The 13,483-nt window shown below is 44.4% G+C and overlaps 1 protein-coding gene across 6 annotated transcripts in view; it reads right to left on the bottom strand.

The window, feature by feature from the left end:
* Positions 1–7,259: 7,259 nt before the first annotated feature.
* LOC139281116 (acyl-coenzyme A synthetase ACSM3, mitochondrial-like) overlaps positions 7,260–13,483 on the bottom strand; it is a 79,762-nt gene continuing 73,538 nt past the window's right edge. For all 6 annotated transcript variants that reach the window (XM_070901081.1, XM_070901077.1, XM_070901078.1 and 3 more), the window contains 3 exons: positions 10,627–10,726; positions 9,200–9,319; positions 7,260–7,507 (listed from right to left, as the gene is read on the bottom strand). In XM_070901081.1, the coding sequence (XP_070757182.1) occupies positions 7,421–7,507; positions 9,200–9,319; positions 10,627–10,726 (307 nt within the window). In that variant the 3' untranslated portion in view covers positions 7,260–7,420. The remainder of the gene's footprint in view (positions 7,508–9,199; positions 9,320–10,626; positions 10,727–13,483) is intronic.

Genomic DNA, 13,483 nt, shown 5'->3' with positions numbered 1-13,483 from the left:
TACAATTTTCAGCAACCTAGTACCATGCTGACTGGCCATGTCACCCAAGACATTTTAAAACATTAAGTGCCACTGACGGTGCTGTTTTTTTTTAATCAATAGCTTACAAAGAAATATTACCATAAACATTTTAAATTCTTTTTTTTTTAAGTTTTTCTTTAAGTGATGCGTAATGTTCTAATGGGGAAGTGACTTTGGCGACCAAAAAGTGTGTGCAAGCCCAATTGCGAGAGAGATTAAATTTTTACTGTGGTGTTGGTTTCAACTGGATTTTCAACTCCTTCATCACTGGCTAATTAATTCTGACCTAGTAACCGTCATCATTTAATGTTTAAGCTAAATACCACCTTTGGGAGGAAAGGGAAGAGAAATATCTTTCAACAGCATGACTCTAGTTCATGATTGTCCCACGTTAATTTTTAAATGTTCTAGCACTTCAATTTTATTTTTGTATTCCTATTTTTATATTCTTTATAAAGTAACTGTACTGGAAACTAATTATTGCGAAGTGCTTTGAGATGTTCAGAGACATAAGGTGCTATATAAATGCAAGTATTTCTTTATAATAAAAGGCTACTTAGTCTTGCACGTACCTTTTGTACATAAAGGTCTACAGATAAGCTCAAGCAGCATTGGGGCTCTGCTCATCTGTGGGAAAACTGGCATCGCTGAATTTTGCAAGTCCAGCTCTCTCTCTAATTTAAATAAACTCCAAAAGCATAGAAGACATGTGGAGGAAGTCAGACCAGCAGCACTCTTGCCTGAGTGTCATAACATCCAGCCAGGTAGCGACTCCTAAATAACTGCTACAGGCTCTTAAATGGGAGACAATTTTTGCATGCGGCAAGAAAACTAGCTCCTGATGCGAAAGGGGCTAAACTCATTCATCATTGAAGATTTTTGGGGCTCCTGTTGTAGCAAATGAGGCAAGAAGTCCACAGTGACACATTCAGGTTATTTGTAGGTGCCTCCTCCAATTCAATTATGTAATTTTCTCCCTTGAGCAGTGTGTTTGCATGCTTTTCTCTTTTTTTTTAATGAAATTGACCCCCACTGCCTGTATCTGCGAGGTGGAGAAGCGGGAATCAGGAAAGTTAACAATGAAATTCTCTTGAGACCTCGGCCAGATCGCCGTATCTTAAGCACATGTACTTCTTTAATCTCTCTCTAACCTGTGCCATAGCTATACTGGAACAGCTTGCTTAGGATAACTCGTCCCGGTGCTTCAGTACTACAACTAGCTGCGCCTCCAACCAAGCTGTTCCACTACACTAATAATACTGGCATCTTCCGACAATGTGGAAAACTGCCCAGGTATGTCCTGTCCACAAAAAGCAAGACAAGTGTGGGACGGTTGAGGAGCAGCGGCAGACGTTTAAGGAGATATGTGTTGCTTAGAAACAGTTTTTCATCAGGTTGTGGGCTGAAGTTAATCAGCAGTGTTGGTGTTTTTGCCTGCAAAATGCAACGCTCCGATTTGTGAAAAAAAGGCAGACAGAAAGCAGGAAATTATAGACCAGTTAGCCTAACATCTGTCGTTGGGAAATTGCTGGAGTCCATTATTAAGGAACCAGTAGCAGGACATTTGGAAAAGCATAATTCAATCCAGCAGAGTCAGCATGGTTTTATGAAAGGGAAATCATGTTTGACAAATTTGCTGGGATTCTTTGATGATTTAACGAGCAGGGTGGATAAGGGGGAACTAGTGGATGTGGTATATTTGGATTTCCAGAAAGCATTCGATAAGGTGCCACATAAAAGGTTACTGCGCAAGATGAAAGTTTACGGAGTTGGGGGGAATATATTTGCATGGATAGAGGATTGTCTAACTAACAGAAAACAGAGAGGCGGGATAAATGGGTCATTTTTCGGTTGGCAAACAGTAACGAGTGAGGTGTCGCAGGGATCGGTGCTGGGTCCTCAACTATTTACAATCTATATAAATGACTGGGATGAAGGGACCCAGTGTAATGTAACCAAGTTTGCTGATGATACAAAGATGCGTGGGAAAGCAAATTGTGAGGAGGGCACAAAAAATCTGCAAAAGGATATGGACAGGCTAAGTGAGTGGGCAAAAATTTGGCAGATGGAGTATAATGTGGGAAAATGTGACATTTCCACTTTGGAAGAAATAATAGAAAAGCAAATTGCAATTTTTCTTAATTTAAAATTATAAAGTGCTGCAGTACAGAGGGACCTGGGGGTCCTTGTGCATGAAACACAAAAACTTAGTAAGCAGGTACAGCAAGTAATCAGGAAGGCAAATGGAATGTTGGCCTTTATTGCAAGGGGGATAGAGTATAAAAGCAGAGAAGTCCTGCTACAACTGTACAGGGTATTGGTGAGGCCACACCTAGAGTACTGTACAGTTTTGGTCTCGGTATTTAAGGAAGGATATTCTTGCATTGGAGGCTGTTCAGAGAAGGTTCACTAGGTTGATTCTGGAGATGAAGGGGTTGACTTGTGAAAATAGGTTGAGTAGTTTGGGCCTATACTCATTAGAGTTCAGAAGAATGAGAGGTGATCTTATCGAAACATAAGATAATGAGGGGGCTCGACAAGGTGGATGCAGAGAGGATATTTCCACGCATAGGGGAAACTAAAACAGACATGGTCTTAGAATAAGGGGCCGTCCATTTAAAACTGAGACGAGAAGAAATTTCTTCGAGGATTGTAAATCTATGGAATTCTCTGCCCCAGTGAGCTGTGGAGGCTGGGTCATTGAATATAATTAAGGCGGAGATAGACAGATTTTTGAGCGATAAGGGAATAAAGGGTGAGGGGGAGCGGGTAGGGAAGTGGAGCTGAGTCCATGATCAGATCAGCCATGATCTTATTAAATGGCGGAGTAGGCTCAAGGGGCCAAACGGCCTACTGCTCCTATTTCTTATGTTCTTAAATCCAATGCGGCCAATTGCCATCCCAGCAGCCTACTCTCATTCTTCAGCAATGTGATGGAAGGTGTCGTCAACAGTGTTATCAAGCGGCATCTACTCACCGATGCCCAGTTTGGGTTCCGCCAGGACCACATCGCCCCTGACCTCATTTCAGCCTTGCTTCAAACATGGACAAAAGAGCTGAATTCCAGAGGTGAGGTGAGAGTGACTGCCCATGATATCAAGGCAGCATTTGACCGAGTGTGGCATCAAGCAGTCCCAATAAAACTGAAGTCAATGAGAATCAGGGGAAAATTCCACTGGCTGGAGTCATACCTAACACAAAGGAAGATGGTTGTGGTGGGTGGAGGTCAATCATCACAGCCTCAGGACATTGTTGCAGGAATTCCTCAGGGCAGAGTCCTAGGCCCAACCATCTTCATCAATGACCTTCCCTCCATCATAAGGTTAACAGTGGGGATGTTTGCTGATGACTGCACAGTGTTCAGTGCCATTCACAACTCCTCAGATAATGAAGCAGTCCATGCACGCATGCAGCACGACCTGGACAACCGGCTTGGGCTGATAATAGTGGCAAGTAACATTCATGCAGCACAAGTGCCAGGCAATGACTATCTCCAACAAGCGAGAGTCTAACCACCACCCTTTGACATTCAACGGCATTACCTTCACCGAATCACCCACCATCAACATCCTGGGGTCACCACTGACCAGAAACTTAACTGGACCAGCCACATAAATACTGTGGCTATGAGTAGATCAGAGGTTGGGTATCCTGCGGCAAGTGTCTCATCTCCTGACTCACCAAAGCCTTTCCACCATCTACAAGGCACAAGTCATCCTTGCTTGGATGAGTGCAGCTCCAACAACACTCAAGAAGCTCAATACCATCCAGCGCAAAGCAGCCTGCTTGATCGACATTCCATTCACCACCTTAAACATTCACTTCCTCCACCACTGGCTGCAGTGTACCATCTGCAAGATGCACTGCAGCAACTTGCCAAGGCTTCTTTGGCAGCACCTCCCAAACCTGCGACCTCTACCACCTAAAAGGACAAGGACAGCAGGCGTATGGGACCACCACTAGCTCCAAGTTCCCCTCGAAGTCACACACCATCCTGACTTGGAAGTATATCTCCATTGCTTCATCGTCGTTGGGTCAAAATCCTGAAACTCCCTAACAGCACTGTGGGAGTACCTTCACCACATGGACTGCAGCGGTTCAAGAAGATGGCTTACCACCACCTCTAGGGCAATTAGGGATAAGTAATAAATGCTGGCTTCGACAGCGTTGCCACATCCCATCAATGAATTTTAAAAAAGAGGTTGTTGTCGGGGCCCATAGCCTTTGTCATGTCCAGTGCACTCAGCTGCTTATTAATGTCATGTGGTGTAAACCAAATTGGCTGGATATTTCTATCTATGATGGTGAGAAACCTTGGAAGGTTTGAAATTGGCAGTGCCCTGATACATTGTGTGGGTCGTTGCCGATGGTTCCATCCAATTTTCTTGCTCCTATCACTGAACATTACATTGTTTAAAACTTGCTACGGCGCATCAGAGGGTATTAAGAATCAACCACGTATTGTGGAACTGAGGTCATGGGCTTGACGGAGCGAAAGGCCATCCTTCTGTCTGTAACCAATCTATGATTCTATATGTGTGCCTGACCGGGTAGGGATGGTAGGCTTCCTACCCTAATCGACATTAGCGATGTGGACCATATACAGTAGACAACTCAAATCGCTGGAGAAATACCACCAATGATGTCTCCGCAAGATCCTGTAAATCCCTTGGGAAGACAGACTCGCCAATGTCAGTGTTCTCGATCAGGGCCAACATCCCCAGCATCGAGGCACTGACCACACTCGACCAGCTCCATTGGGCGGGCCACGTCGTCCGCATGCCCGACACAAGACTCCCAAAGCAAGCACTCGGAACTCCTATATGGCAAGCGATCCCCAGGTAGGCAGAGGAAACGTTTCAAGGACACCCTCAAAGCTTCCTTGATAAAGTGCAACATCCCCACCGGCACCTGGGAATCCCTGGCCAAAGACCGCCCTAAGTGGAGGAAGAGCATCCGGGAGGGCGCTGAACACCTCGAATCTCGTCGCTGAGAGCATGCAGAAAACAAGCGCAGACAGTGGAAGGAGCGTGCGGCAAACCAGACTGCCCACCCACCCTTTCCTTCAACCACTGTGTGCCCCACCTGTGACATACTGTAATTCCTGTATTGGACTCCACAGTCACCTGAGAACTCACTTTGAGATTATCTAATTCTAGCCAAAAAGTTAACCGATTTACAGGATTTAATTTTACAACTTGCCATCGTGGGATTTGAACTCTCACTATCTGGGTTACTAGCCCAAGACAAATAAGCACAATGATATCATACTTTTTCTTTGAGTATATTTTATAGATGTATTTCTGATGCAAGAAGATAAAATTGCTTGCAAAAAATGGCTTTTTAATGTGGCATCTGACCTCTGCCTTCCCTGGCTGTTGGTCATGGGGCCAATAAATAATAACCACACTAATGCCTAAATGTGAAAGGAATTCTGCTTTCCCCCCTGTTAACAAGAATCCATATACAACACAAAAGTTAATTCATAAATCAATACTGGGATGAAATTTCACTTAAAAAAAAAAACTTTGATTGTTTGATATTCAAATAGAGACAATTTATAGTCTTTCCCAGTTCGTACTTATTACAATCTGAGCAGTTCCACATTGGCCCTGAATTAGTGGTCGGAGGTGTACCTCTGGAGTACGCTTCCCACCTGCTAAAAATGTATGAACTTTCCTTCAGGCTCCCAGGCTGCAGAGAGTTCAGGTCTCCAGGCGTACACTTGTGTAAAGGTCCACAGTTCCCAGGGATGCAGATGATTCGGAAGCGTCCCTGGGATCACGTGGGCCAGGTTGCCCAATCAGAAAGGAGGATTCCATTTGCGAACAGAATCCTCATAAACCCTACTGGAATCCCCAAATAATTAAACAATTTAGACAACTGCAATAAAAATAAATGTTCTCTTTTTCAATTTTTTAAAAAAGTCCCTTCAATAAAGCAAATACAAAAAAAAATCAATAAAAAATAAAATAATTTTAAGCATTTTAACCCAGGCTAAAATTTGCATAAACTAATTTTAAGGGATAGAAATTCGGTAGGTTGGCGCCTTCCATTAGCTCCTGGCTGGGGCGCTAAGAGGTTAGCGTATGGGCGTGGCGAATTCAGCGATGCCCTTGAAATTCAGTGTCGGTTTAGTGCTGGCACTAACACTTACAGCCTGGCGCCTCGCAGTTCGTGTCATCAAAGTGCGCAGCGCCCCGTTATCGCCCCAGATGGAAAATTGACTCTCGCCTCCTGCTGTATCGGCTCCCACCGACAACGCTAGCAAGAGGAGGTGTTGTGACTTGGCTGGTTGCTTTGGATGCGGTAATTAAAGGGAATGATTTTCAGCTAACGCAACCGTTATTATTTGCACCAGTCTGGTGCAAAGTCTTTAATGTTTCACTGGTGCAAGATAGCCAAGCCCTCCACTTTGTGAAAGTGCTTGGAGCTGTAATGGCAGTCGTCCAGGTCGCCTTGCAGAACAGAACTGCCGACAACTAGCTTGTGCAGCATCATTGGCCCTTCCCTTTAAGCGAGAGAAGCAGCATCTGTGATGAAAGAGTGCCGTTACTAAAACGTTCTACATTGTTTAGCGCTGTGCCACTACTCCCCGCTCTCAGACTTCAGCGCCCTAAGAGAAGTGGTTAGCGCTTGATTTAGCATTCTACTACCCTCTTGGAGCACAAACAGAATTTCGTAGGAGCCAAGAATGATTAGCGCCTGGTGCAAATTTTTAAACTTTTAGCGCTCCAAACGGGTTTTACCAAATTTCTCAAGTGTTTGTGCATCATTTTTTATTTTTAAATTTAAGATTTATATTAACCCTTACACGGGTGAAACCAGGCCCTACGCTTGCTTTTACCAGGCACAGGGATTTCGCAGGCTTTTGCTGGGCAAATAGCCCAACGATGTGCCAGCAAAAGTGATTTCTCAATTGAGGTGAATTTTAACGGAGCGCAAGTTCCGGGTTTTCATGCATGCTTAGCGCTTGTGGAAATCCGGAACTTGCACGACCTTTCAGAAGGTTTGTGACTACGTACGCTGAGTGCACACCATCATCGGGAACGCAAATTCCGGGCCAAGTGAAGCATGGGCACTAGCAACACGAGCTATTGTTCAAAGTATGAAACCTCTCGTATTGCAGCAATAATTATACAATGTCACTTGGGGCACAAAAATGGTGATGGGAGGATGTGTCCTTCTTCAATTTGAGTGCTTGATACTGATAAAGAACAGGGAAAAGGACATCCTGCAACTTTATAATAAATGCCTCCTTTATTATCTTGAACAAAACTCATCTCCTGTTGTGCTTGTAACAGTACAATCTGTTAACATGTAATTTATTTTGCCTTCAAATCATTAGTTCAATTGAAATAATTCCTTTTTGCGATATTGTACAAGAATTATTTAAGTCTCAGTTTTTTTCCCATTCTTTCTTTCGTAACTCAATTCTTTTGGTTTTCCCACTAACTGTCTTGGGCAGATCCTTCACAAATTCAATCTGTGGGGAAAACAGAAAGGTAGTCTGTGATTAGTGCGTGTTTGAAACACTTGTACCTATTTACCAGAATTTAAATTTACCAAGTTCTTGGTAAACGTAAAGCTATTCTAAAAAAGTGCAATTTTAATTCAAACAAGATCCAGTAGATTTTCTATTAACACGCACGCTATGTTTAATACTGTCTTTGTGCAGTCTCCCTCTAGTGGTTTATATCTGCAGGCGATTCTGAGTTTGAATTAAATGTTCAAAGGGAGTCATAGTCGGTGTGTACTGGACCGAGAAGGGGAATTGTGTGAGTTGGATTGGTCAGGAATTGAAGATGCAGGGGGTGGGTGCCATGCATACAATTAGTGATGAGTGCCTGGATGGGGGATTTGGGGCATGACATGGTATTGGGGAAACTGTATGGGGGCTGGAAGAGTCCAAAGGTGAGGAGGAAGGGGGCGGGGCGGGGTGGGGTGGGTGGAGAAGAAGAAAGTTACTGCAGCAACTGAACATTTGATCCCTCTTTTTTGAGACCAAGAAATCCACCAGGAAAGCCACTGGTATCTTGGCCTTTATTGCAAAGGGGATGGAGTATAAAAGCAGGGAAATCTTGCTACAGCTATATAAGGTATTGGTGAGGCCACACCTGGAATACTGCGTGCAGTTTTGGTTTCCATATTTACGAAAGGATATACTTGCTTTGGAGGCAGTTCAGAGAAGGTTCACTAGGTTGATTCTGGGGATGAGGGGGTTGACTTATGAGGAAAGGTTGAGTAGGTTGGGCCTCTACTCATTGGAATTCAGAAGAATGAGAGGTGATCTTATCAAAACATATAAGATTATGAGGGGGCTTGACAAGGTGGATGCAGAGAGGATGTTTCCATTGATAGGGGAGACTAGAAGGAGAGGGCATGATCTTAGAATAAGGGGCCGCCCATTCAAAACTGAGATGAGAAATTTCTTCTCAGAAGGTTGTAAATCTGTGGAATTTACTGCCTCAGAGAGCTGTGGAAGCTGGGACATTGAATAAATTTAAGGCAGAAATAGACAGTTTCTTAAACGATAAGGGGTTATGGGGAGTGGGCGGGGAAGTGGAGCTGAGTCCATGATCAGATCAGCCATGATCTTATTGAATGGCAGAGCAGGCTCGAGGGGCAGTATGGCCTACTCCTGTTCCTATGTCTTATGTTCTTAAGCTTCTCACATTTGATGTTGAAAGTGAAGATGGGCGAAGTGGAGATTGGAGGAGGGATTGAATGTTGGCACGACTCTATCCCAGGGGTAGAGGGTTTATCTGCCCATGAATGCTGGGTAAAGAACTCTCCATTCCACTGAAATTATTTTACAGTACATACAATGCCCGTTTTGAAAATAAGGATACCTATATATATATATATATATAAAAAGACAGCTGGCGCCAGTCCCTAAGATGGTGTCATTCACAGGTTTCATTGTACAGAAATTCACAGAATATCACACTAGGAGAATTCACCTGCCTCTTGTTAGGAGACTGGTTTACAAACTGTTATTAACACATTAATTAACACCTCAAAATGGTGGGTACGGTAAAAGCTGATCGATAGTAAAAATACACAACACTTCAATTACTTGCTGTCATTCACCACTCTGTCTAGATGGCTGATCTTGCAAGAATTACACACAAGCTATCATTCTAATCCAGGAAATCAGACTAGGTAAAATACAGACCTTCCTTGGGTATTTGTATGGTGCTGTGGTTTTCTTAACGTGTTCCTGTAGTTCTTTAATTAATTTATCAGGATCATGTGAGGTATAAGCAGGAGTTCGAATGATAAATGCCTTCACAACCTTAAAAGAAGGAAAGTTCTTTAAATAGCAAACTTTAAGATTATTAAAAATGTGACAGTCCTAAGTATAGCTGCGGGCATCATGTTTTGTAATAATATTGGTTGAGGGATAAATATTGGCCCCAGGACATCGGGGATAAATCCCCGTGTACTACTTCGAAATAGTGCCCATGGGATCTTTTACATCCACCTGAGAGAGCAGGCCTCAGTTTAACATCATTATCACATTGCTGTTTGCGGGAGCCTGCTGGCTGCCGAGTTTCCCACATTACAACAGTGACTACACTCCAAAATTACTTCATTGGCTGTAAAACACTTTGGGACGCCCTGAGGTTGTGAAAGGCGCAATAGAAATGCAAGACTTTTTATAGGCTGCTAAATAGCAAAAAAAAAAGGAAGAAATATTTTTGATATCGGGAAAGTAGTTAACATTAGGACTATAGGAGGTCTGCGCTGCGTGAGAACACCAGCGGCAGGTCGGGGCCATAAAAGGAGCGGTGAGCGGAGGCCCTGGGAACAGCGTGGAGGCATACCACTTCAGGGAGCAGATCGAGCAGCGACGGCAACGAAGAGTGACGTCATCAAGGTCCAGGTTGGTGATTGGAGCGTGGGCAGATACAGCAGGAACGGCGAGAGACTGGAGGGACGTGATCGGGGCCCAGGAGAGGCGTGAGTTCGGGGCCAGGGGCAGCACGGGCCAGCCCACACTGCGATATGTGTGCGTACTGGGTCCGTGCAGCAGAGCAGGTCTCCAGTTGTTTTGGGTAAGCCTTGCCACTGGACCAAGACCTAGCTCTGTCAAGCCCGTGTGGTGGCTGGTGTGCAACGGCCACCACACGTTAAAAAAATCCACGTACAGGCACCTTCCACCCTTCAGCATGTAGCTTAGGACCTGGAATTTTAGGTCCTTCATTGGAACAACTGTGAACTTATCTTTTTTTGGTGTGGAAGCAAGTCATCCTCGTTTCGAGGGACTGCCTATGATGATGATGATGATGGGTTTTGTAATATGAAAGTACACCAGCCTGTTGTGCCAAACAAGCACATATTTAAAATCTGAATTTAAAAAAATATGAGTTGCACTTGTTCAAGGTGATTGAAAGGCCAGGCTGATGCATTTTTAGATCTTTATACTCACCCAAATGTGTAATTAAAATAAAACCGAGTTGAACCCCCTGCCCAAAACATGTTCCGAGTTAAAATTCCCCAAATTTTCAATGTGGGTTTGTTAGAAGGTAACACTACAGATGATCACTACAGTCTAGTCCAAAAAAAAAATCTGCTCCCTGTGTAGGTTACAAAGCATACCTCTCCTCTGATAGGATCAGGACTGCTAACCACAGCAGACTCTGCCACAGCTGGATGCTCTATCAGTGCGTTTTCTATTTCAAACGGTCCAATGCGGTACCTGTAATTTAAAAAACATTTTTAGGATAAAGACATCACATCATTTGGATGATTGACTTCATTTGAAAATTTTTAATGCACAACATTTGTTTGTTATTCTACAAACATTTAAATGTTATTTTTAAAGATTTCGCTGGGCATAACATTACTTCCCTTAATTGAAAGGGTAGGCAGGTGAGATATTTCCAGTCCTCTGCTACTGCCACTCATGAACCTGCTCCTGGTTGGTATTCTGAGTGAATGGCCCCCTCAGGAACTTGCAATGCGAGGAAATAGTATCACAAATTAGTCTCCTACTGTAGCACAAAATGGGCTGGATTTTCCTGGGTCCCACCCGCACGTCGCGGGGGGACCCGGGAGATGGTGGGAAACCCGGAAGGTCAGGTTTTCCGGCATACTGTGGCGTTTTAACTCCACAGCCTGCGTGTGACGTCAGGGGCATTGACAGGCTGGCTTCCAGTCGTGCGGAAAACTCTGAGAAAGCGACCGCAGCAGCAGGTAAATGCAGGGCCCGGGATGTCTAGGGGGCAGGGCGGGTCCAATCCCAGATCGGGGGGGGGTCCAATCCCAGGTCCCGGGGATGGTGGGGGGGCGGTGTCCAATCCCTGGGAGGCCAGGCTGATAGTGGTTGAGGTAGGGGGGCCGGGTGGAAGCTCTCCTGCTTCTCCCAGCCCAGAAGGATTCCCAGTGGCCGCCTCATTGCAGCCACCGGGAATCCTGAACCCCGGGATCCCCAGTCACATAGAAAATAGGAGCAGTAGTAGGCCATTTGGCCCTTCAAGCCTGCACCGCCATTCAATATGATCATGGCTGATCCTCTATCTCAACACCATATTCCTGCTTTTCCCCCATACCCCTTAATGCCTTTTGTGTCTAGAAATCTATCTATCTCCTTCTTAAATATATTCAGTGACTTGGCCTCCACAGCCTTCTGTGGTAGAGAATTCCACAGGTTCACCACCTCTAAGTAAAGAAATTTCTCCTCATCTCGGTCCTAAATTTCCTACCCCGTATCCTGAGATACTTCCCAGACTTGTTCTAGACTTCCCAGCCAGAGGAAACATCCTCCCTTCATCCAGTCTATCCAACCCAGTCAGAATTTTATACGTTTCAATGAGATCATTCTTCTAAACTCGAGTGAATAAAGGCCTAGTCGATCCAATCTCTCCTCATATGACAGTCCTGCCATCCCAGGAATCAGTCTGGAACCAGCATATCCTTTCTTAGGTAAGGAGACCAAAACTGCACACAATACTCCAGGTGTGGTCTCACCAAGGCCCTGTATACCTGTAGTAAGACATCCTTGCTCCTGTATTCAAATCCTCTTGCAATGAAGGCTAACATACCATTTGCCTTCATAACTGCTTGCTGCACCTGCATGTTTGCTTTCAATGACTGGTGTACAAGGACACCCAGGTCCCTTTGCACATTGACATTTCCCAAGCTATCACCATTTAAATAATACTTTGTCTTTGTGTTTTTTCTACCAAAGTGGATAAGTTCACATTTATCCACATTATACTGCATCTGCCATGTGTTTGCCCACTCACTCAACCTATCTAAATCATCTTGCTGCGTCTTTGCATCCTCCTCACAACTCACAATCCCACCTAGTTTTGTGTCATCAGCAAACTTGGAAATATTACATTTGGTTCCCTCATCCAAATCATTTATATATCATCTGCTGTAAAACCTGCAAAGCATATTAAAGTAGAGGCTTCAAGCCTCATTATCATATATAAATTACCAACCCGCCTCCAGTGAGAAAATCAGTTCTATTCTCCAGTTCAAAACAGCTCCAGGTTATCCCAATACACATTCACATAGCAACAAAAGTCGTTCCACACCTGCAGTTCCTCACGGTGAGTTCTCGACATATTCAGTTGTATAAACTATTTTCGGTCATTTGTTATTCCCGCTCCCTCTCCACAAATACATATTATGAAAAAGTATTACTAATTATTTTATTGATGTGATTTAAAAGTTGAAGTTGTTTTGTCTTTAATACTCTTATGAATGACTCCACGAGGTCTAGTATTGTACTTGAGCTGTTGTGACCTTAGTCCCATTTATTCTAACTCCAGAGTGAGGCACAAGCATGGTGGGCAGCCTTTTATACTGGGCCCTGCACACCTATGCAGGTGACCCTCAGGTCTCCCACCGCAGTGCCCTCTGGTGGCACACCTTATGTGACTATACAGTTAGTATACATGGTCTACATACATGACATCACTTCCCCCCCAGGGTCTTTAATGCACATTGACGCGTACATTGACGGTGACCTGGGCTTTGCTTTTCCTGGTTGACCATTGGAGGGTCGCTTCTAGCTTGGTTGGGTTGGTAGTCAGATTTGTTGCCAGTGGAGGTCTCCGTGGTTTCTGGTTGAATGTCCATGACTATTCCATTCTCCCCCTCACACAGAGAGCATGCTAATGGCCCGTTACATGCAAGTTACATTCAAGTTCATCACATGGGTTTTACATTTACATCTTGGTACATTTGTTGGGTGGATTACAGTTGCATTTCTTTTTGTGTGGTACATTTACATGATCAGTACAGGTATATCAGTACAGGTACACAAGGACAGTCTAGTTCCAGCACGGTTGGATGAGATCCGGGTCGTCTGGTGGCGGCATAGCGCCCCATGCTAGTGGGTCTGTGGGCGAGCTGAGCTCATTTTGCTCGAGTTGCCGGAGCTCAGGGCTCTTACCGTTACTCCTAGTGTCAGGCAGGCCCAAAGACAGCTGATGTGTCCGTG

This window comes from Pristiophorus japonicus, chromosome 15 (assembly GCF_044704955.1).
Source record: "Pristiophorus japonicus isolate sPriJap1 chromosome 15, sPriJap1.hap1, whole genome shotgun sequence".
NCBI lineage: Eukaryota > Metazoa > Chordata > Chondrichthyes > Pristiophoridae > Pristiophorus > Pristiophorus japonicus.
The sequence above is the reverse complement of the archived record's forward strand: the minus strand, read 5'-3'. Positions and strand labels throughout refer to the sequence as shown.